Source organism: Gigantopelta aegis, chromosome 15 (assembly GCF_016097555.1).
Source record: "Gigantopelta aegis isolate Gae_Host chromosome 15, Gae_host_genome, whole genome shotgun sequence".
NCBI lineage: Eukaryota > Metazoa > Mollusca > Gastropoda > Neomphalida > Peltospiridae > Gigantopelta > Gigantopelta aegis.
In genome coordinates this window covers 19149846-19175703 of record NC_054713.1, presented here as the reverse complement: position 1 = coordinate 19175703, position 25858 = coordinate 19149846, and the positions used below count along the sequence as shown (strand labels likewise).

General features: G+C 35.0%; 1 protein-coding gene across 4 annotated transcripts in view; it reads left to right on the top strand.

The window, feature by feature from the left end:
- The window catches only part of LOC121389996 (activated Cdc42 kinase-like), a 162827-nt gene extending 140231 nt beyond the window's left edge, over window positions 1-22596 (top strand). For all 4 annotated transcript variants that reach the window (XM_041521688.1, XM_041521687.1, XM_041521689.1 and 1 more), the window contains 2 exons: window positions 12178-12229; window positions 13426-22596. In XM_041521688.1, the coding sequence (XP_041377622.1) occupies window positions 12178-12229; window positions 13426-13641 (268 nt within the window). In that variant the 3' untranslated portion in view covers window positions 13642-22596. The remainder of the gene's footprint in view (window positions 1-12177; window positions 12230-13425) is intronic.
- Window positions 22597-25858: the final 3262 nt, after the last annotated feature.

The window sequence follows — 25858 nt, the reverse complement described above, 5'->3', positions numbered from 1 at the left end:
TTGTTAAAATTTGGACTTCATCTGTGTTCTTTGGAATTGGTGTTTCGCAGAACAACCTCAGAGCAACGAGCAACCATATCATTGGAGTCTTACCATAACCATAAACATGTCATGTCATATGGAGTTGCTAGCAAATTGTCAGTATTATGGACAAGGCAAAAATTTCAAAGCAGACTGAGTCGCTACCATGCTTTGTATAATGCACAAGCTCTCTAATCCTGTTGTGCGAGTCTTTCCTACTTTGATTAATTACTGGCGAGAAGCAGACGTGTGGACCTGGTCAATAGAATCCCAACAGTTCAAGACACTGCAGTAGTTGGCTTCATTCAGCTAAATGTTTACTGGAATTGGAAACCTGTTTATACACTTGCAGTATTCCGTTAGGAGATTTTGTACATTATGAGGGTAGTGACCGAGATAAATTGAGGTCAAAGAACTTGCAGAAAATTCATCGGCTGTGATTCCATAAAACAAGATTTAGCTGATGCTATTTCAATTTTGTCTCAGACTCTGCAGCTTAAAAAAAATTATGTTTTAAAAATTAAGCGGCAGTCTCCTTCAAATTGTCTTAAGATCATATTTCCTGGTTGCTTAACGAATTAATGGATGTTCTACAACATCCCAAGCATTAAAATATATCAGTATATGAGTTTCATAAGAGGTTTTGCAAACACTTGAGAATTTTATAACGGGACATTTAAAAAAATTAATCTTAAAAGCATGTTAACAGCAGGTTGTCTGTCACTTGATACTTCCAGTAACATTCGGTTTAGACTGTTGAGTTTGAAAAATGGAATCTTAACTAAATATGATTTAATGTAGCTCATGAATTTTTTGCAAGTACGATGTGCATGTATCAGAAGATGTAAATAAGGGGATGGTTGGCATGTTGGCGGATGGTGGTTTGGAGGTGAACTGAGATGGGGAGGTGTTTACAAGTGCATGTTTCTCCACTTTTGAAAAACGTTTCCACTTCGCTGTTTTGGTTTATGTAACTTGGTTCACTGGAATTTCAGTATTATTCCAGTAAACTAATGTCGATACAGATTTTGGCGGGATGTAGCCCCATTAGTAAAGTGCTCGACCTGATGTGCGGTTGGTTTAGGATCGATCCCCATCGGTGGACCCATTAGACTATTTTTCGTTCCAGCCAGTGCACCATGACTGGTATATCAAAGGCCGTGGTATGTGCTATTCTATCTGTGCATATAAAAGATTCCTTGCTATTAATTTTAAAAATGTAGCGGGTTTCCTCTCTAAAACTATATCTCATAATTACCAAATGTTTCACAATTTGATGGTTTATAAATCGGTGTGCTCTAGTGGTGTCATTGAACAAAACAAACTTCAACTTTAACTTTAATTACACCTTGCAACTTATAAAGACAGTGAGTTTTTGTCTGTAGAAAAATAAAAAAGAGTATCCTATGAGGCAAGAGTGGGTTTCTTCCCACTATCTAAACTGTCACGTTTACTTGAAGGGATGGGTTTTGGTTCAGTCAGTAGAGCATTGAGAGAGAGAAGGAAAAAAAGAAAAAAGAGAGGAAACCTGTCATCACATAGATTTCTCCTACCAATAAAACAACAAGGAATCTTTTATATACACTTCCACATAAACAGGACACACACTGGCTTTTGCTGTACCACTTGTGGAGCTCTGGTTGGGTCGGGGAAAACCTGAACTCACTGAGGCTGATCAATCTTCAACCATTTCACTGGAAGCGATTGGTCTACCACTGAACTGTATGCCAAACCAAAACTGAAGAGTGGAAAAATGTTTTCAACTTTTACTCCTGACTAACTGGTTTTGTTTGCATGGATAATGTCTTGTTGTTGTTGTTGTTGTTATGGTTAATTTGATTGAAGCATGACTGCCTAATTGTTTTTGTAACATCTGTTTTCATTGTCTTTTTGTTTTACGTGTAGTCGTGTGTGTACTTAATGTTTGTATCATTGGTGCATGTCTTCCCAGTTGGTCCAGTTATTTCATGTTGTTACATCACTGGTACATGGTTGGTTGGTTGTTTTTAATTGACATATTGTCTTAAGTCATACGTAGATGCTTTAAATATGTTAATTGTACTACATAATTGATGCAAATTAAGTTTTCAACTTTCCCCAAAAATGGGGGTGGGGGTGGGGGTTTTTTATTTCATATTTTTTAAAATTATTTTGTAAAAATACCGAACTTCATTTCTAGAAAATACTAATGAATTCTTATAATATTGATATATATTACTTGTTTGCATAGAATTTCTTCATAATTGTAGTTTTCTACTTTACTTTAATTTTTATTCTATTATTAATACCAAAATATATTTCTATTACACCTCAGTATTAATATAAGCCGGCCTAACATATATGTTTGTACTGTTTTTATTTTCTATTTGCTTTTTTTTTTAGAAGTGAATTTTATTACCTAATTTCTTGTGCAAATCCTGTGTGCTTGTTTTCTCACTAACTAATTCAAATGATTTCTGATGTGTTCTTTCATCTTTGCACAATATGTCACCTCTCAGGGTTCAGCACTGCTAAAAATGTTTAATGCGGTCATTTGTCAATGTGCCAATTCAAATAAGAGTTCTTTCCCCTTTCGACATCTTATCACAAAAGTTTTAAATGAATGTTTGATGGGGGAAAAGCTCTTTATAAACATTTATTGACTACAATTCAAGTCCATTTAACTATCACAGAAAAAAACGATTTGTTTTGTTTAACGACACTGCTAGAGCACATTGATTTATTAATCATCAGCTATTGGTTGTCAAATATTACTATCACAGAAGTGATATATACTAAGCAACAAAAGAAATCTGATGTGAAAAAAAACCTATTTGTCTGGGGCGGGATATTGCCCAGTTGGTAAAGTTTGTTTGTTTTATTTAACGACACCACTAGAGCACATTGATTTTTTTTATCTTATCATCGGCTATTGGACATCAAGCATATGGTCATTCTGACACTGTGTTTTTTAGAGAAAACCTGCTGTCGCCACATAGGCTACTCTTTTATGACAGGCAGCAAGGGATCTTTTATTTGCGCTTCCCACAGGCAGGATAGCACAAACCATGGCCTTTGTTGAACCAGTTATGGATCACTGGTCAGTGCAAGTGGTTTACACCTACCCATTGAGCCTTGCGGAGCACTCACTCAGGGTTTGGAGTCGGTATCTGGATTAAAAATCCCATGCCTCGACTGGGATCCGAACCCAGTACCTACCAGCCTGTAGACCGATGGCCTAACCACGATGCCACAGAGGCCGGTCCCAGTTGGTAAAGTGCTTGCTTGATGCACAGTCAATCTAGGATCGATCCCCATCAGTGGGCCCATTGGGCTGTTTCTCGTTCCAGCCAGTGCACCATGACTGGTATATCGAAGGTCGTGGTATGTGCTATCCTGTCTGTGGGATGGTGCATATAAAAGATACCTTGCTACTAATGGAATAATGTAGTACTGGCTTTCATCTCTAAGACTATATGTCAAAATTACTCAATATTTGACATCCAATAGCCGATGATTAGAAAATCAAAGTGCTCTAGTAATGTCATTAAACAAAACAAACTTTAACTTTTGTAGTTACATTTATTTTGTCATTGAGTATATTTGAAGAAATGGTTTTCAGTTAAGTCTTTCATTAAGAGTACTAAGACCAAATTAATCACAATGTTTAGCTAAAAGTAATCAGTTGATATTGGGCATAAACAGTTATTACCGGCCTCGGTGGCGTCGTGGTAGGCCATCGGTCTACAGGCTGGTAGGTACTGGGTTCGGATCCCAGTCGAGGCATGGGATTTTTAATCCAGATACCGACTCCAAACCCTGAGTGAGTGCTCCGCAAGGCTCAGTGGGTAGGTGTAAACCACTTGCACCGACCAGTGATCCATAACTGGTTCAACAAAGGCCATGGTTTGTGCTATCCTGCCTGTGGGAAGCGCAAATAAAAGATCCCTTGCTGCCTGTCGTAAAGAAGAGTAGCCTATGTGGCGACAGCGGGTTTCCTCTAAAAACAGTGTCAGAATGACCATATGTTTGACGTCCAATAGCCGATGATAAGATTAAAAATCAATGTGCTCTAGTGGCGTCGTTAAATAAAACAAACTTTACTTCATTAAGAGTAATAAGACCAAATTAATCACAATTTTTAGCTAAAAGTAATCAGTTGATATTGGGCATAAACAGTTATTTCCCTTAGACTTCTCACTGATGGAAAAACAAAGAAGGCATATTTCATTAACTACACGTGGACACATATTTAAACAGTGGCTAACAACATACAATTATATTTAGTATTAGTGTACCTAAACGTGTCAAAACAATCATCCGAATAACTGGGTTAGTGGACATTTCCACCATGGGGCCCAGGTATTCAAAGCTATTTTAGCACTACGATATAGTAAAACTCTTGTAGGCTATGGCATGCTTCATTGTGATGTCATAGCTTATGATGGTTTTATGATACAGCACTAGGATTGCTTCATATTCAGGTATACCTGTCCCTGCTGAAAGATTGATGTTGTCAAATATTTTTTACCTTGTTTTGTGTTATTTTGTGTTGCTTTTTTTTTTTTGATTGTGTTGTCTGTTATTGAAGTAAGAACATTTCATTCATTGTCTTGAATTTCATTATTTTTGTGTTGCCATGTTGATTTGTAAACAAACTTAATTTTTTTATCTATCATATATATTTTTGGGGGTTAAATGCACTGACTGGTTATTAGTTGGTGTAAAATATTGTCAGGTGCTTTTTGTACTGTTAAAGTACACGTTGGTTACAATTTCTTATAAAAGTTATCCGTGTTGGTATCTGATTATCCTAATGTTTGTAGAAGCTACAAAGCGTTTGTGTGAAACAGACAAAATGCATGTTCAGGAGGGCTAGCGCTTGCAGACAGTTTGACTGGTTTCCATCATGTTCTGTTCTATCACATTCATTTAACATTAGGCATGAAAACCAGTCTAGTGAACGCTCACTCTCTGGAAAATACCCTGGAAACTAGGGTCAGTGACTTTAATATTTTATATATACATGCACTGCATATATACAGTTAAATCCTGTTGGCTCGAACCCTGTTGGTGCTCGAGAAAGTGTTCGACCCATCGGATAGTTCGACCTAACCATTCGGTGAACATTGTGTAAGTGTAACTTGGGACTTTGTTTTTGATTCGAGCGTTGCGGTGTATTCGACTGTCCCGAGTTCAACCCAACGGGATTCTACTGTGTATAATAAAGTCTTAATGAGGGCCCATATTTTCGAAGCAATTTTAGTGCTACGAAATCATAAAACCGTCATACGCTACATGTGTATGATGTCACTATGACGTGTGCTGTAGTGACATCACAACCTACAATGGTTTTACAATTTCGTAGCTTTGAAAATATAGGCTCAGGAAATGAGTATAAAACATGTAGAGAAAAAAATAGAAAAACAGAATTTATCCTAAATTTTTGTCGATAATAATGGATAGTACAAATATTTAAAGAATTGTTTTGAGGCTTTCATTGCTTATGATTTGAAATTTGATGGTGAGCAATAAATTGCTCTTCACAAATTATATAATAAAGCAGTTGCGGAGCGGATAATTTTAACATGCTCATATACCACGAGGGTTTCGAGCATGTCTGACCCAGGTCCCGTCCCTGGATAGCCAGGGGCCCGACCCGGGACAGAAGAACAGTTGCAATTAAATTCATAGACATTTTTGAGTGAAGTAAATTAACAATGTCAGAGTATGATACGGTGAACAGTTTTTTGTAGAGAGCAATTTGGCCAAGCTTAAGCTGGGTTTTAAAATTGACACAGTTTTCAGTGGTCTAATTTTATATGCATTTTTATAAGGTTTGCAAGAAAATATTTCTGGCCTTCAGTGGTATCATTTCACTTTTCTTTTTTCTGATCTTTTTTTTCGGTTGATTTTTAAATGTTGAAGTTTATTAAGTCTGGACTTAATCTTTGTATTCCCTATCACGTTAAACATTTTCCAAATTTCTCCTCCTGTTGACAAGGTAAGTGAAAATATATTCGTTTTATGCTATGAATATTTCCACATTTGTCATGTATTTCTTTCAGAGAAGGAGTAACTGTTACTGATGTAAGATCTTGTAAATCTAAACCTTTAAAAGTTTCTTTTCAATCTGTATAGCATCGCTTTTTTATGTATGAATTTTCCTTTTCTTCATCTTTAGGGTAAAGAGCTATATATTTTATTTTTATTATTTTATTTTTTTATTATTTTTATTTTTATTATTATTTTTATTTTATTTTTTAAATTATTATTATTATTATTATTATTTAATTTTAAAAAAATATTATGTTTTTATTATTTTTTTATTATTATTATTATTATTTTTTTTTTTTAATTATTATTATTTAATTAAAAAAAAATATTATGTTTTTATTATTATTATATATATATATATATATATATATATATATATATATATATATATATATATATACAAATTTTTTTATCTTTTATTATTTTTATTATTATTTTTTTTTTTAATGTGTATCTTCACCAGACATTGTTTTGCTAATGGATCTTTGCGTCATTATTACGAAAGATTTTGTGCCAGATGTCCAACTGACTTTCAATAATTTTGTTGACATTATTTCCTTCTAAGATTGGTTTAATTTTGATGCATTCACAGGGCCGTAGCTAGCATGGAGGCAAGGGGGGCAGTTGCCCAACACGCACACACACACACACACCGAAAAAATTCGGAAAGCATTATAGAAACTTAAAGAAAAGAAGTTTTAGACTATTAACTACTCAGTTGCCCCCCCTCCCCCCCCCCCCCCCCACCTCCCAACAAAAAATCCTAGCTACGGCCCTGATTCATTACCAGCTGGTAATACAATGCAATTAACAAGATAATGTTTTTGAATTTTAAAAAAAGCACCTTAAAGGCTTTTGTGGATTTTAGTGGCACAATTTTTTATTTTGTTTTTGTTCACTGTATATTCTTCATTAATTTATTTTCTATAAATTCATTCATTCATCCATTCATTCATTCATTCATCTTATTAAAAAATATATATATATATATATATATATTCATGCATGTGTTTGAACAATGTGCATGATTTGTATTGTCAGTTCCATGCATGAATATATCAGTGTTATATTTCCATTTGTTGTCTTTTTAAAAATATATATCTTAAAAAAATATTATAATGCAATGGCTGCACACAAACTGACACACTTTTGAAAATGACCTTATTTTGTATATTTAGGTCATTCTGTTTGTACATAAACTTCTGTTGAATGCAGCCCATAAAATCTGTTCATTTAGTATATTAGTAGTTATTTGTAATATTTCCACTATTTCACAAACTTTACATGTATGTACATTTTTTATTATTTATTTTTTTAAATATTTATTTTCCCCAGTCCATTCTGACCATGTCAGGTTCATGGCCTTTGTATGTAATTTTTTTTTAATCTGTACCATATTTTTGAATGCATAATGTATTATGTTACATTGTTCCAGAATTGTTCACATGGTGGAGATGGGAGATGCCGTAATTATTATTTTATATATGGTGGTCCATATCATTGTTTGAAGGGGATGGATTTAGCTCAGTCGGTTGAGTGCTCGCCTGAGGTGCTTGCATTGCAGGATTGAACCACCTCGGTGGATCAATTCAACTGATAGGTGGGGTTTTTCTAGTTCCAACCAGTGCACCACAACTAGTCAAAGGCCATGGTATGTGCTTTCCTGTCTGTGGGAAAATGCATATAAAAGATCCCTTGTTGCATTAAGACTAATGTAGCGGGTTTTCTCTGATAACTATGTGTCCGAATTACCAAATGTTTGACATCCAATAGCTGATGATTAATTAATCAATGTGCTCTAGTGGTGTCATTAAACAAAACAAACTTTAGCCATTGTTTGACACCCAATAGCTGATGATTAATGAATCAATGTGCTCTAGTGGTGTCGTTAAACAAAACAAACTTTATCCATTGTTTGACATCCAATAGCCGATGTATTTCCCGTGCTGTGGCAGGGCTTTAGGTCTCACTAATTTGGGCACAACTGGCTTTTAGAGCACATTAAAGGAGCAGACCCTAGTTTTTAAACACTAAGGCATATTTTTCATCTAGAGCCTAGTTTCAACCCGTAAACATGGACATTAAGTTTGGTTAACTTAGAAACCTGCAACAGATTTGGATACAACAGAGTGAAACAAGAGTCTGTGTCATTGAAATACCCTTAAAAATAGACTAAAACGTGACTCCATAATCGTTACTTCTTAGACGCACATGTGTGTTTTTTAAAATATGAAAGAAATGCATTTTGTGGTATAAGAAACACCAGGATGACCAGAAACACTTCGGTTATACGGAAATGGATAATCTAAACAATAAAATACCAGTAAAGTTTGATTTCAGTGATAATAAACGGCTCTAATAGTGAAAAATATGCCTGAGTGTTTAAAAACTAGAGTATGTCCCTTTAAGGGCTTTTGTTTTGCAATAATGTTAATAACAGCTGGTAAAGAGTTGTAAATATTCATAGCTGCATTTCAACTTATTTTAATCTAATTGCAGCTTAATATTCCATTGGTTTTGATGTTTTGACCATACTGACATGTATTTGTTTTGTGGGTGATGGGTATACCCAGAAAATTGACACACACACACCCTCCCCCAATGTGACGAATTCTGGAGCAGTCCTTAGCAGTCCTTGTAAATATTTGTAGAGTTGCAGTATCAATTTTGAATCTGAATCTCAAGGGATATGAGGGATTGTCGAATTGATGGACTTGGGATTTTTCCTATTTGAACCAGTACCTTATGACTGGTGTATCAAAGACTATTATGTCTTGGGAAGGTGCACATAAAAGAGTCCTCGCTGCTTTTCTGGTAGGAGAAGCCTTTATGGGAACATTTGATTTTCCCCATATTTCTCTGTCTCTTTCTCCCACTCTCTCTCTCCATCCATCCCTCTCTGTCTCTGTCTGTCTGTCTGTGTGTGTGTCTCTCTCTCTCTCTCTCTCTCTCTCTCTCTCTCTCTCTCTCTCTCTCTCTCTCTCTCTCTCTCTCTCTCTCTCTCTCTCTCTCTCTCTCTCTCTCTCTCTTTCTCTCTCTCAGAGGTCTTTAAATAACCATAATATCAAGTTAGGCACCAAAGAGCTATACTTTTTAAAATGTGCTGTGTATATCAAAATCAGTTCAGACGTGAGGTGTTTACAAAACATTCTTTATAATTAGTTGGCAAGAGTAACGTGTGATGGAATGGGACCTTCTTCTCTCATTCTCCAGACTAAAAATCATAACATTAATATCTAGAAATTAAAATAAACAAAGTCAGATTTTATTGACCCCAAAACTGTTCCTGTCCTTGTTTCATCATGTGAAGCTCACAATTAATACCCTACCCCTTCCCCTTTTAAGACCCCGCAAAGATTTATAGATCTTTTGTCCCAGATATTGGTGATTCTTTATTGTTATAGACTAAACAATGTGCTAATGTGTTGTGGTAACTGTCATAACTTGATTCATCGTTGCCACACCCAGGCTTTGTTTGCAGGTCATAATAGACGCAGTATATTGTTACTGTACCTTAAAGTATTCAAGTACCTTTCTAGGTTATGTTAATGATTAAACAATATCCTTGAAGGTATCTGTATGATTATTCTAGTGTCTGCATTTGTTGACTCGAAATAGGCTGATAATAGTTTCTTATTGAGTGGAAGAAGTATTGATATTCATTGTCGTGTCAAGGTTTTTGTTGACCTTTATGAAGAAAAAAGGAAACATATGCAAGTGTTGAAGTTAAGTGTTTAGGACGTAACCCAGTGGTAAAGTTCTCGCTCGGTGTGTGGTTGGTCTGGGATCGATCCCCATCTGTGGACCTGTTTGGCTATTTCTCATTCCAGCCATTACACCATGACTGGCATATCAAAGGCTGTGGTATGTACTACCCTGTCTATGGGATGGTGCATATAAAAGATCCCTTGCTGCTAATCGAAAAGAGTATAGCCCATGAAGTGGCAACAGCCGGTGGTCCTGAACCATATGTCCGACATGATGTTATATAACTGTAAATAAAATGTGTTGAATGCGTCGTTAAATAAAACTTTTCATTCCTTTGTATCATCCTGTTTGCTTTCTTCTTACGCTGTGTGGACAGAAATGCTACACCTACATGTCATTTCTGATTTCATGTCCGCTTCTTTCTCGAATAGCAGTAAGTGTAGTTCATTCCTTGTTCCCCTGTGATTCTGTTGACGACTATAAACAACCTCTTAGTTGTAGGTGAGCTATTGTGTTTTTACCTGTGGTGCACATCCTATGTGATACATTTTACTGAATTTTTAGGTTTATTTTTTTTAAATGTGCTGCATAAAGGTTTATAAATTGTTGATGTTACGATTGTTTATGGATTCTTACTGATATTTTATAGCTTTTTAAATGTCATCGCCATACAGGTTTGTGTTTCATTTCATTTCAACTTATTTTCGTGCTTATATCCAATTAAGGTTCAAGCATGCTGTCCTAGGCACATACCTCAGCTGTCTGGGCTGTCTGTCCAGGACAGTGGGTTAGTTGTTAGTTGGTTATAGTGGTTAGTGAGAGAGAAGAGGGTGTAGCGATCTTAACCTACTCATTGAGTCTTTACAACTCATTCTGGGTGGGAGCCGGTAACGGTCTGCGAACCCAGTACCTACCAGCCTTATGTCCAATGGCTTAACCACAACTCCACCGAGGCCAGTACAGGTTTTCATAAACATTTTACCATTTCCACGCCTCCTTTCTCCATAGTAAAACCTTTTCTGCAGAGGGCTACATACTCTGTGCGGTTTTTGTCGCACCAACATTATAAAGACGAAGGTGAAGGTTGACCTTGCATGTCAACCGGGGTTAACGTAATTTCACCACCAGGTCCCTCGTATATTATTTGCGTGACTAGTCATTTTCTTTTCACATTTTTATGATTATTGCTTTTAATGAGAATTTGTTGCTAATGTTAATTGAGTTTTATTAATTACATTCATACTTGTGTATATATTTTTCTGCTTTTCTGTTGTTTTTTATGCCTGTGTATTGTTTACATACTTATGAAATTATTTCTTGCAGGACATTTTCTATTTTTCCAAGCTGCAGTTAACTATTCTATTTTATATAGTCACATTTCTGTTATTTTAGATATACTTGTAACGTTTCATTTGACATTAACATGCATTATATTATTTTAAATACTTTGGAACAGAATAATCTGTTTTAATTGTTTCATGCATTATATTATTTTAAATAGCTTGGAACAGAATAATCTTGTTTTAATTGTTGCAGATTGTTGCTTTTGAGTACATCACAAGTTTGCTTTAGTTTCTTAGTTTAACGAATGTAGATTGTTAGAATTTGAAATTAATACCAGTATACAAACTGTAGTTTATAGTCTGTCACACTTTGAGTTCTCTGCACACCGAAATTTATCATATCTATCAGTATTCTATTTTGCTAGCCAGCTTTGACTAGAAAAAAAAGAAACATTAAAATCACTCTTTCCTCTTTGGACAAAGAAATGATATGTTTCTGGCTAAAAGCCTTTTTGGGGATTAAAATTACATATTAATTACATTTTATGTTTTTTAGAATGTCAGTGTTAGTATAATATAATTCTGTTTATACACAATAGCTCAAAGTCGATTTTATCTCTCAAAAGAACAAAACAAAGAAGAGATAAATATTATTGTTGTGAAATACAGCTTCCAGCGTGAGTTACTACAAACATTTAAACAAGTTGGAACAAATTGCGTATTCACAAATTGATATGCTAATCAAGAATATCTGATTAATATGCAGTTTTAATTGTCAGAAAAGCTCTGTTAACTGGAAACATGTTCCAGTTGCTGCAGAGTCAGAAATGTATGTATAATTCAACTCAGTAGTTTATTTATAAAACTCAGGAATGTTTTAACTGATTGAACCATGATCATGCCAAAAGTATGGCGCCATTATAAAAGACCCATCATGGCACATCATTTAATAAGCAATTGAACGGTCTGGAGAATAAGAGAAGAAACACACAGCCATCCAACATGTGTTGCTTTGACAAGTTCACAGGAAAACATTTGTTATTCAGGAAATTAATTATCTTAAAAATATTTTTGCCTGGTTTTACTTCTGACAGACTATTTGAGAGGTTTTGTTTTTGTTTTCTTGCAGGGAGAAGAATTGTGAAGAGGTAGAGACGTTGCAAAATATTTTTTCAAATGAGGTAAGTTTTATCATTACATTAATTTTGCAGTTCCCAGGGACAAATACGTTTCTAAAAAACAACTCTAGGTTTATCTGAAGTTCTAAAGTTTAGCACTACATGTATTCATGTTCTTGTTCTATAATAAAAAGTTAAACAACACATCCCTACTTTTCAGGATTTCAAAATTTCTTGATGTTTTTTTTATTATTATTTTTTTTTTTACCATTGTCCTTTTCATTCCAGGCATTATTTCCATACAATGAAACAAAGCAAATAAGTTATCTGTCATATATACAAACAATTCAGTTCATCATCATTACTTAACCTTTGATAATTTTTGACTCAGGATAACGTGCTTGAACCGTACCATTTTTCTCTCTGTTATGCATTGATTATAGAATATGTATATATATAAATTCATATCTCAGTTATGCTCGTGTATTTTAACATTATTAATTGATAAATGTATATGTTTTTCTTCTTCACACTGTCTCAGTTAATCTATGTTAAACACATACTAGCTTTGCTTGGGAACCATTAATTGGACATTCACCAGTGTCATAGAATATTCAGATGTTCTTGTAATCACAATCTTTGTAACCTAAGGGTCCTAGCTGTGCTGTGCTGATACTCCATAAATATACTCAGGACAAAAACCCAAAATTTTACAATGTTAGCCATTGCCTTAGTTTTCAACTTTTAATAGCAATCACTTGCCCAAGATATGCTATGGTGGCCATTTTGGATTTTCAAGAGTAGGAATTTTTTTTTTTTTTTTTTATTTAACGACGCACTCAACACATTTTATTTACGGTTATATGGTGTCAGACATATGGTTAAGGACCACACAGATATTGAGAGAGGAAACCTGCTGTCACCACTTCATGGGCTACTCTTTTCGATTAGCTGCAAGGGATCTTTTATATGCACCATCCCACAGACAGGGAAGTACATACCACACCCTTTGATATGCCAGTCGTGGTGCACTGCCTGGAACGAGAAATAGCCCAATGGGCCCACCGATGGGGAATCAATCTCAGACCGACCGTGCATCGAGCGAGCGCTTTACCACAGGGCTACGTCCTTCTCCCCAAGAGTATGAGTATGAGTATGAGTATGAGTATGAGTATGGAATAGGACCCTTAGCTTGTGAAGATATCTAATCACCTGTTAATAAAAAAAAAAGTTATTTCTTTCTTCTATTTTTTTTCCAGTTGAGTATAGCGGAATGTATGCGTGTGTTAGAGCTCACTCAGTGGGACATTCAAAAAGCCATCAAATACGTCAAACTCAAACAGCTGCTGAGCACGGAACTGGGCGACGTTCGGCGCTGCAAGGAGGCGCTCATAGCCAGCGGGTGGGACGTGAGGCGGGCGGCCGAACACTTGATACGAAACCCCGCACCTAGTCCCGACACCGTTGACGTCTGACCGCACGCCCGGCTGTGTTACTCTTAGAAACCTTGAAAAGTGCTTTCATGTAGACCAGGGTGTGTAGGTGCTGTTAGACCACATGCTGGTGTGTGTATGTGTATGTGTGTTTGACCATGTCCTGGAGGATCTGTTCTACTGGTGTGTAGGGGATGTTAGGCTGTATTCCAGTGTTTAAACAAGTTCTGGAAGGATCTTTTCTACTGGTGTGTAGAGACTGGTGTTAGAACAAGTTCTGGAAGGATTTATTGTTTTACTGAAGTCAAGAATAATTATGGATGGTGAAGAGCTAGAATAATTATGGATGGTGAGGAGCTACAAAAGTTTGACCACAATGGAAAACAGTTTGGTGCAACCAAGGTCTGAAGGATTTAATGTTTTGTGGTAGGCAGAGGATTTTGTGGATAGTGAAGATCCTACTGGAGTTTGACCATAATGGACAACAGATTGATGTCTCACTGATCCTTTCAGTTAGCTGGGAAGTGTTTACAGAAACAGTGTGGGAACAATGTTTAGTTAAGAACAGAACTTGATGGGTGAATGAATTAAAAAAGGTAGATTACACTCGAACAATATTACCGTAAAGACAGAAAAATTACACTTTTTAATTAGAACAGCATTTGATGAACACACGGAAAAACAACAACATTTTAACATAAAGGTTGAGGCATTATAATTAACACATTCATCTATTTAACTATGAAGAATTCTTTATTAATGGAACTACTTTTATGAGAAGATGATTGTCTGCGGAAAAACTTTTGGAGGAATCTGTGAGGTAAATGGGGGAAAACAAATTCTTACGGAATATCGATGAGGCAAAATATTTAATATTTGACTTGTCTTTTTATATATGTGGAAAATACTGTGGAAGATACTGTGGCAAGGAAGCAGGTTTTAGACGAAGAGCACTTCATGGATATGTGAATTACAAAGTGTAGAATAGATCAAAAGGACATCTCTTAAAGGGACACCTGCACTGGTTGATTCAAATTAGGTACACGAAATATCACTTTTGGTATGCAGAAATTAAAAACATTAGAGATACCTGTAATAGTAAGCATAAATCACTCTATTAATATTGTAGTGGACTCCTGGGGCTGTGGTTTCATGTCCAATACATGTCCTACAGACTACACTGTTGCTATGAAGGATGCCTTTCTACTAAAGACAGTGATAGAGAGAGAATTATTTTACTTCTTATGTTCAAGTATTCGTGAAATACAGATACAGCATCAGTTGGACATCTTTAAACAGGTTGGCAGCATCTGTACAACCTGTCAACACCTTTAGGACTATGCTATAGGTTTTACAGCTGTTCTGTAAAGAAGTCCAAAGTTGGAATCTGGTAGCCCAGGTGTCCCTTTTATATCTCATGGTGGAGCCAAAAGTCTTATATTAAAGGTATACAGCACACCACTGGCCTGGAAAGCTCTGTGCAAGACGTCGTATACAGCACACCACTGGCCTGGAAAGCTCTGTGCAAGACGTCGTATACAGCACACCACTGGCCTGGAAAGCTCTGTGCAAGACGTATACTGCACACCACTGGCCTGGAAAGCTCTGTGGAAGACGTCTTTAAGATGGTCAAGAAGGATCCACGGATGCAGCATTTGTTTGTGAGGTGTTCTGTGCCAGAGATAAAAAGGAATGACTTTTATTGATACGTGTGTAACCAAAGGTGCTTACAGATATTCCGCCGCAGTAATCTACCTCGTACACAAATCTATGCTTGTCAAATCAGTGTGAAAAACTTTACAATTTTTTTTTTTTTTTTTTTTTTTTTTTTGGGGTATTGAACGCTATATAAAGAGTATGACCATTTCAACCTGAAGGTTCAGTAACCTCGGAAATTAGTTTTGTAAAATGATCACAGTGAGATGGTCAAATGCATTTTGTTGACTGCAGTCCAAAAACGAACAGTGGATTCAGATAACATCAGAAATGTGTTTTTTAATTCCTTGTTGGTGAAACTGGGAAAACAAATTGCCGCTCATTGACAGCAGTTCACGGAGTATGACATTTGGCCTTTGGACTTGTTTAACTTCACATGTGTTTTAACCGCGGCATTATAATCAACACATTCATCTATTCACGGTAACAGGGAACACTAATTACGGTGTATGCAGTTCAGATAGTATAACAGTTTGTGTCTGAGGGTTCAAAGTTCTTTGCAGATTAGCTTTCTAGAATTATTCTACTCGGATGCAGTCACAGAAGGTTATGAGCTTGTGTTGTTTTTACAAGGTTTGAAGCCTTATTAAAGTGAAACACATCATGGCCAGCTTTGGGTGAGGAAACAAATTTGCCAAATAGTTTATTAAACTTCAAAAATGGCAGAAATCAACAGTTATTTTCGAAAAAAAATAAAAAATCAATTATTAGATAAAACGATTTTGCCAAATTAAAATAAAATTTGCCCACTGCTTTCAAAATTTGCAATTCGTGAATTTGGCGACTACCAGTGAGTCAAGCTAGCCCAGCATATGATGCACGGAAACAATGTACAACCGATGTACATTGTAGCTTAGGAAGAAACGTGAACTAATGAAATAAGGCAAAGTGAAATGAAAGAGAGTTGTACGTGACGCTCCTATTCATCTTTAACACCCAGGCTAAATGGCCCTTGTGGTTTTGTATTTGATTGTCCCCAGTGAGTTGGCAAAACAATCAATTAGTGCTCAACATTTATTTCCTTAGTATTATCCTCACATAGACGGCAAAGAGAAAGAGAGAGGACGTTACATTTCCAGTGTCTGTTAAACGTAAAGACTTTCGGAGTCGATTAAAGTATGGTGGTGTCATGTCTGCAAGATACACCTTTTTATGCTCAGCTTTGTAAATTAAAATGTTCAGTTTATTGAAGAAGAAAAATTACATATGTCATTTCTTTGTGTTAATATTATGAAGATAACAAAACATGGTGCCTATAGAGTTTATGTTTGTCACCATTTACATTGTAACAGTCTGTGTGTCATATTGGCTGTCCTGAGAGAAAAAAACTCCAGTTCTGCAATTAAAAAATCTGAGTTCAGTATTCATCAAGACATTTTTGAAATGTAGATACTCAAGTGGTTTGTAAAATGAGTTATGTCAAAATGAACCAAACTTTGAGGGTTTTTAATTCTTCTTGTTTACTTGGTTTCTATAAAATAATGAACTTTAGCTTCATCATGATGGCCGAGCCATGAATACAGATTACAACATTTGCTTTAGTCACTGCTGTATTTAAGAATGTCATACAGAGCTATCATCTGCTTTAGAGCCACTGTTTCATTCTTTTCATGTTTGCTAATACATGTATATGTGGATTCCATAGATGGTGATTTCAAAGTTGACATATTTCATTGGTGTGAAGAGCAGAATGCCAGACTTTTAAAGACTATTTTCAACATGATGACATCATTCTTTGAGATGTTTCAACATGATTCTTCCAAATGTCAAAATTACTTTGTGCATTTATTGTTAAATAATGTTCTTCTTCTTTGTACTATGGATGTGAAAAAAATGTTTGTTTAAAAACTTTGGACATGTTGTCCACCCAATTTGCAATATGTGCCAAGAATCTTTTTTCTTCTTTGTTTTTTTTTCGTTTTTTTCTTTTCGTTTTTTCTTTACTTTAGTTTTTCCCACCCACCACTTAGTGAATGTTCTGATTTAAAGGTGTTGATGTATTCCTGTGGATGTTGATCTATTGTTGTATATGTTGTATTTTACACAGAGCCAATCATAGTTACAGATTTGGTTTCTCTGTGCAGTTATTTGAATTGTAAAACCTGTCGGATTTACTAGTCTTGTAAAATATTCTATTGCTGACTCGAATGCAGTTGTGTGGTCAAAAACCAGAAATGGTCTCACCAAACAATTGGTGGGTTTTTTTAGCATAACTACCATAATTTACTCTATGTACATGTTTCGTTATCCATGACTTATTGATGAATAAATAACTAAATATGTATGCCGTTTTAGTGCAGATTATGAAAGTGAGCTCTAAAATATATTGTAATATAAAGTTGTTGTTAATCATAAAATATTGGCCTCTATATAACAAGGACAAGCCTTTTAGCTTCTCGAGGTTTTACCAGTGCACCACGACTGGTATATCAAAGGCAGTGGTATGTGCTGTCCTGTCTCTGGGAGGTGCATATAAAAGACCCCTTGTTGCTGATAGGCAAGAGTAGTCTTTGGCAGCAGCAGGTTTCTTCTCTAGAAAAGCTTGTAGTTATTACAGTGTTAGACACGTATTGAAAATTTGTAAATTAAAAAATATGCTGGAGTGGTTTTACCCGCCCCCACCCCCTTTTTTTTTCAAACAGACTAAAAGATTTATGACGGAACTGCTAATTACATGTAGCAGTGTTTTATCATTTTTTGTTAAAGATAGTAACAATAACAATATTCCTAAATATATTCACCCGATCTTGTGCTTGCTAATATTTGATAATTGACAGTTAAAAACTGGCGTATTTACCCATGTTTTAAAGATGTGCAATACTGATGATACATTAACACGGGACAATCTGAGATACCTTAATGGTAGATGTAATTCTGAAAAAGCAGCCTATGTCCAAAGTCTTTGATAGGTTGTAGGATAAATCCTGATCACCCACTTCCATAGCCTCCTCTGAACCCACTGGGTTACAGGGATTTCCTTTGTCAACCTGTGCCCTGTGTATACTTGTATATCATCTATAGGTCTTGGGTGTTTCTCTTGTAATATACTCCACCCAGATGGTTTAGTGGCTAAACCATCGGCCTTAGTCTGGTGTGTACTGGATTAGCACCTCGGTACCAGCTCCTGCCCATAGTTTTTCAGGCTCATGTGGAGGTGTAAGATCCCCACATTGACTTCTTTTTCTCTCTCTCTGATCACCGACAACTAGCCATTAACTCATGTCCAAAGTAGACTGCCCAGATAGCTGAGATGAGTGCCCACGACAGTACCCTTGAATCTTCTTTTGATATAGTCGCAAAAATCTGGTTATTTTATAATTTACATTTCTAAATAACCTGTACAGAATATCTATGTCTGCACCATACTGGTGCATTGAGATTTAGCAGCTTTTTGTGAGTAACTATCGATGTTGGTGGTTTGGTTATAACAGATGAAGATTCTAGCTGAAATGTGTCATGTTTTTTGTACTTTGATGAAAAATACAGTCATCTGCTATTTTGCAGAGTTTGCCTCTCTCTTTTTTTTTTTTGGTCCAGAATCATTTCCAGTGTGTATATTGTCTGCATCTTAAAGTTAAGATTATTGCATCTGTTAACATCGTTTTTCAGAATCCATTCTTTGCTAATAAAGAGGATATTTATCTGCATATAATTCAAACTTTGTTCAATGTTCTTCAAGAAATGTAATTTTTCATTTCATGAAGTAAAGTTGATGATAAATGAAAAATATTCAAATTGAAATATTGTGGAGGTTTTGGCGATTTGAAGGGGAGCCTATTTTACTTGATAATTTAACTATGTTGATTAAAGCGCTTTTATGTCTGTTAAAGTTAAAACTGTTTCTTCTACTGTTGCATTTCGATTATCGGCTTACCTTGTATGTATTTCGATGTTGTGTACTGTTCATAATGTTATCTATGCACAAGTATAATTTTGTTCATCTTTAAAATATTATCTATTATATAATTAATACACAAATATATAACTGAACTACTAATACTATGTCTTGTGTTTGCAGAATCTGTGTTTTTCAAAACGGTTGAATGCTTGAGTAAGTTTTCATAAAGTTGGTCAGTACCCGGTACCCACTTTCGTTTTGTTTAACCACTAAAAATAGATTAATTCGTTAACTTTAGTTTTATTTATTTTATGTCCATCTTAATTATAATTTTTCTCTTTAAATGACTATTATCATGATTCTAACAATGCTCAGATTACTGTTTAAGCGTTATTTGGATAAATAGAATTGTTCTGTTATCTCTAGTCACCCCAGAATAATGGTTTTTAAGTGATAATGTTGCGTTTTAGTAATTAATAATAGTGTTTTTATAAGGGTTTTTTTTTTTTGTGGGGGGTGGGGATTAATATAGACCAAAAACTAATATAGATTTAGTAAATTTAGATATTTTATTCTATGATTAATTCTTGTATGTCGTCATTAAACAAAACCGACGTAATAAAGTTTAATTATATGTACATACTAAAAACGAAGAAGATGGGAAATGAATTAAGGCAACCACTGTATGAAATACGAGCACACACAGCGTCTTTGTCCTTACTTGTAATAATTAGTTACTCTGGGATTTTTCTGTAAAACCTTGGTCATATTTAAAAGATCAATTTTGGAGATCGTTGGCAAATTATGCTAATGATATTTGTCAATAAACAAGATGAGGCATTTTAGAATTGTTACTGATGAGGCATTTTAGAATTGTTACTGGATGCAATTTCCAGGTCTGTGAGATTTAAAAATTTGCATCAACCATTTTATGGGTTATGCGGGAACTAATTCAGTTAACTCATTTCTGTTTTTATGTAACATGTCATGCCCATGTCAATGATGTCCTAAATGTATTAAGAACACGAAAAATGGGCTTCACAGCTTCACAAAATTTAACTTGTGTCATTGATGCGCAAATAAAACAATTGTTTTCGCAATCACATTTTACAGACATGCAGTCCGATATTATTCAGATCCACACATCAGTGGTCATTCGTTTATCGCGATAATTCATAGGCTTTATATTTGAAGAGATCATTTCCAAAATGCGATGTCCACCAATTTCCAAATTTCGGACGTAGCAGTTTAGGCATACTGATGTTGGTTTAACTCAAACATTCGACAATAAAGTTTCCACCAAAACACGATCTATGCTAATTAAACAGTTTTAGAACTCTGCTTCATGCAACCCCAATTGTCCATGGCAATCAGCAATGCCGTGGAGATTGCCGTAGAGTTTCTAATTCTCCATGACACGTTTTTTTGACTTGGACTATAATCTTCTTCTTTTTCAAATGGCAGATTTTGGGTTTTTTTTTGCTGTGAACGTTTGCTTATTTGCAGGGGTTGTTCAGGTCATATAAGCTAAATTAATGTGTCACAAGTTTTTCTCAAAATGATTAAATGGGCATGTCACGTTTTGGAAATGAATTCTTCATTTGTTCACCTCGGTGCTCTATAGTTTAAGAATGTTGTGAACCGTTTGTTTGGTTCACGCCTCGCGTTAGTTGGACCAAACATAAGGGGTAGAATTTACAAAGCCTGTTTTAGACTTACACGCATATAAGTACATGCATTTACAATGCTTAAACACCTGGGGCCCAATTCACAAAGGTCTCTTAGGCTCTGCTAGACAACAAAGCATCCTCTTTGCAAGTCTTTTAGCATTGCACTACGAGATTTTAAAGTTACGAGAGTATAGTGAATTAGGCCCCTGCCCTCAAGAAAAACAGGCTTCGTAAATTTGGCCCAAGCTGTTCTCTTGCCAGTTTCCATGTGCAATAATTACTCTTAGGGCTCATAGATAAGTTATAGATTGTGCCGATGTTTTTGCTTACATGCTTTTATTATGCAGTCCGTGCAAAACAATTATAAAGCCAAGACTACTGTTCCTTACCCGTACTTCTACCAGAGCCCCACTCCATGAAGCAGTCATAGCGGTAAGATCACCTAAATGCTTACGGTGATCTTAGTGCTAAGATCAGCTGAAGTGCTTTAGGTAGTTATAGACTTAAGTTGATCTTTGTACCAAGACTGCTTCGTGGAACAGGGCCCTGGAGCAATAGTTATGTCTTTGCAAATATTTGCAACCAGTAAAATTTATAATTCGTTCTGATCTCAGATTTCTAAATTTTGTTACTAGCTTTCAGTGGGGTGGGGCAGTGTAGAGAGGGGTGGGTTGAGTATTATTGGCAGCCTTTAAAAAAGAAAAGAAAAGAGGAATGTTATACATAATACAGTAATAATTGTGATAATAAAAAAAAAAGTTTATGAATACATGTCCATGTGGCTGGTTTGAAAGGATGTGAAGACAAATGTTGAAAAGCTTGACCACATCAGATAGCATGAAATAATAGTAACATGTAAGGTTAGCATTAACTAAATACTGTACTTGTATACTGATGGGAAGAAATAAAGGATCACACAGATAGCAACAAGAAATAATGACTGCATCAAAAATCAATTCATATTGTCCGAAGTTGACTGGGAACTTATAGGCAGCACATTCAACACTACAGACATTCAATCCCACATTACAACTTGGTATGAAAAACAGACATTACTACTCTAGTTGTGAATTAAATTTGGTCTACAAATTGATGTGTTCCCTTAGTTCTTTCCATCAGTGTATTTCTATTTATCCAGAACCGAATTACGAAATGATGAGGTTTATGTGAAACCACAATAGATACAGGAGGCTTGTTACTGTACAGATATTAACCTATTATTCTCACTCCAGTAATACTGAAATTGTAACCTTGACAATTTCATATATTTATACTGGTATCTACAATACAAAGGCAAAAATGTAAGGGAAGGAAGGAAATGTTTTATTTAATGACGCACTCAACACATTTTATTTATGGTTATATGGCGTCGAACATATGGTTAAGGAAAAACGTAAGGGTGAAGTGAGTCAACTTTTTAAAGATTAGAATTTTAAATTATATGTTATATTTAAGCTAACTTTTTGATAAATTATTTAGATTCTACTGAAGTTGAAGTTGTAAATGTGGATAAATTGACTGTGTTGAACATCACACTGTTCTGGTCTGCTGCTAATGAAAACGAGATTTGTTTAGAAACCAGAAAGGAATTTAAAACAATTTGTATTATAATTGTTTGTTTTTTAATGTTACCTCTATAATTTGTATTTCTTTGTGTTTTTGTTATCATTATGATACGTCGTTTGTACATCCTAACACTGGGACATAATTTATTTGACCAATAGTGCATGAAACAACTGCTATATTCATTGTATTAAAACATTTTTATGAACAGTTATGGTGTTGTTATTATTGCAATTTTGTGCGTGTGTGTGTGTGTTTCCCCCTGAGAGTGTAATTAACATATTTTGACTACCCATTCACAGGTGTAGGAAGGTGCCAAAAAGTGGAGGGGGGCACACTATTATAAAGCAAAATATCTGAAAAGGGGGGTGGGGGGCACCCCCCCATTTGTAATTTATTTATGTTTGTATAGTGTAGTCTTTGGAAGGAAGATAACAGCTATTTGGAGGGGTAGTATTAATTTTTATTACACCAGTGGTGGAGATAATCATGGGATATTTTCCATCTCACACATTTTGAGAGGTCATGACCTTGGAGATCATTGATATAATGAATATGTACCAGAACCTGTTATGCATAAAAAAAAAAACTACCACCAACAAATATATTTTTAAAAAAGATTCTAGACAGGATAGTACATACCACAGCCTCTTTGATACACCAGTTGTGCCACACACCAAAACTAAATAGGTCTTAACCATTTATTTCTTATTTTAAATTAAACCTTTTTTTTCAAAACAGTTTTTTAAAGGAAAGGTGTAGGCTGGCTCTAATGCCAACTTAAACAAATATGGAGCCTAAAATGAAGAATGATGCAATAAAATGTTTAATAGTGACTGAACAATATAACATTCCTTTCCTTTGCTGATCATAACCAGTGTAAAAGTAGTTCTGTGTAAAAAAGCTATATTTTTGGTCAGTGCTTTATCTATTCATCATATATCTTCACATTTACATAGTGTTTGCAGGATAAATAACAGTACACAATGCAAGAATTAGACAAATATAAATAAAAACACTCAGAACATTTCAAAGCAGAAGAAATAAATTTATTTTATAGTTTGAACCGTTACATGCTGACATTTTAGGCTCAAGACAAAAACAAATTTAAAAACATTACATATTTTTATCACAATCTCAATCAGAGGTGGGAATTGGTGAACTGTAGAAAGGAAATCTAGAGGGGTCCTGGAAATTCTTGAAATCCTATGTTAAAATCTGTGCCATCTGACACATTTTGGAGGAAAGGACAATTAAAATGCGAGGAAACGCAATGTTCCACGAGAGGAAAACGGCCAATTCGAGAATTCCCACCCCTGTCAAAAGAAAACTGGAGACTGCCAGTTTTGCTGAATCATGTTTTTTATATATATATATATATATATATATATATATATATATATATATATATATATATATATATATACACACACACACACACACACACACACACACATCATACATACATATAATACATACCATACATACCATACATACATATAATAAAGTGGTTACAGCGTCTTTTGAACGTCTGAAAATTCTTGTCTCCGGGAACTAAAGGGAGGTGACTGGTTTCTTCTGCCAGACAAATATGTTTCACTCTGCCACTAAACAGCCATCTAATCTTCGAGAACAAAAATCCAATCGCTCAAATCTTTTTACAGCTGTTTTTTTAAATTTTAATAATGTTGATCTTTTCCATTGCACTATAAGGAAAGATGCTTTATTTATAATGAGGAAAAATTTATATATAAAGAGATTAATAAAATAAATGAGGGGTTATCAGAAATGGAGCGGACAATGGTTGGGAGTGGGGGGGATGGCTTGTAATAGGGGACGTTGGGCACGGGCGGTTTCAGCGGTAGGATAGCTAGGATCAACTGCACCCCCCTACCATTCTCCTCAATGGGACAGTCTTTACCCTCAATTAAATAATCTAATAATCTTTCCGTGGCTCGAGGCCCAACCCTTTATCCTCCTGGGCATAAAAAATTAAATAAGTTTAAATATTTAGATTAAATTGTTTTCCTTTTGGACTGTCCGTCTAAAATTGGCATTATATTTGATATATTAGGAATCTGCTCTCGCATTTATAATTTTTTGACACCCCATTTAAATTAAACCCTTCCATTTTTGTATAAAGTCAAAATTGCCCCTATTAATTAAATGGGGCTTCTAGATTATGGTAGCCCCACTCCCATGGCTAGTGATATTCAATGTTGAGCAAGTAAATAACTGCTATTGCCATGCCCGACGGCTAGTAAATGTTTTGGGTCAAATATTGCATTTCAGTCTATTTTGTAAATATAAATATCCTGCCCCACACCCCAACCCCTCAATGTTAGTGTTTTAAAGCTCTATCTCCCTCTTTAGGGAACATATTTTCTTATTACTAGTGGCTAGTAAAAAATTTAAATCACTGATCCCATGGGTAGTGGAATTTATGAAAATTCTAGCAGCCCTGATTAAAATATCTTCTGTCTGTGCAATGGACGTGCCTAAGCCTCTTTTTGGATATAGGCATGTTAAAGGGATGGACCCACCTTAATAAAGTAAAAGTAACTAGTAGAAAACTCCAGCAACATTTAAATTTTGGGAATGGAAGTCCTACATACAAACATGCATCTTGAATAGTGGCAGTCCTCCTAATAGTGAAACACCCGACTCGCACCACAACCCATTTTGTGCAACAGTTGTATTTTTATTTAATTTTTTCATTTTTTTTAATGTTGTCATTGGGTCCCCCTAAATGGATTTTCCAATACTGCATCATCGAACTGGTTAACTTTCAGACTGTTGGCAAATTTGTATGTACAGCTTGAAATCACTGTTGTAGATCTCAACGTATATATTACATATATATATATATTTACGACATTCCATTTTTATTATTTACAAAAGAAAATCATTACAAAATAACTGTACAAATAGCACACTTACATGTGTTACAGTTATATATATGTGTATATGTATAACATAACATAATATATATATATTACATATCGTTCAGCATATATATATATATGAACAATATAAACAACACACTCAAAAGTTGGTAATCTCTGTATGTCGGACATTCAGAACACTTGGGCCGATTTTATTAATCATATTTCAAATGGCCTAGGACAAAGTGGCTTTTGAAATACAATTATCTCATGTACTTAAAAATTGTCTGGTATTTAACTTTGAATGTATGCCATTTTCAGCTTCACTTAGATTGCTGAAATGTTTGCAGGAACACCGATTAAAACAGTGGAATACACATGACCAACTAGAGTGATAATTAAGGTTTGTTTGTTTTGTTTAACAATACCACTAGAGTACATTCATGTATTAATCATCGGCTATTGGATGTCAAACATCTGATAATTTTGACATTATCTTAGAGATGAAATCTGCTACAATTTTCCATTAGTAGCAAGGGATTTTTTTATATGCACGACAGGACAGGATAGCACATACCAGTTTTTTT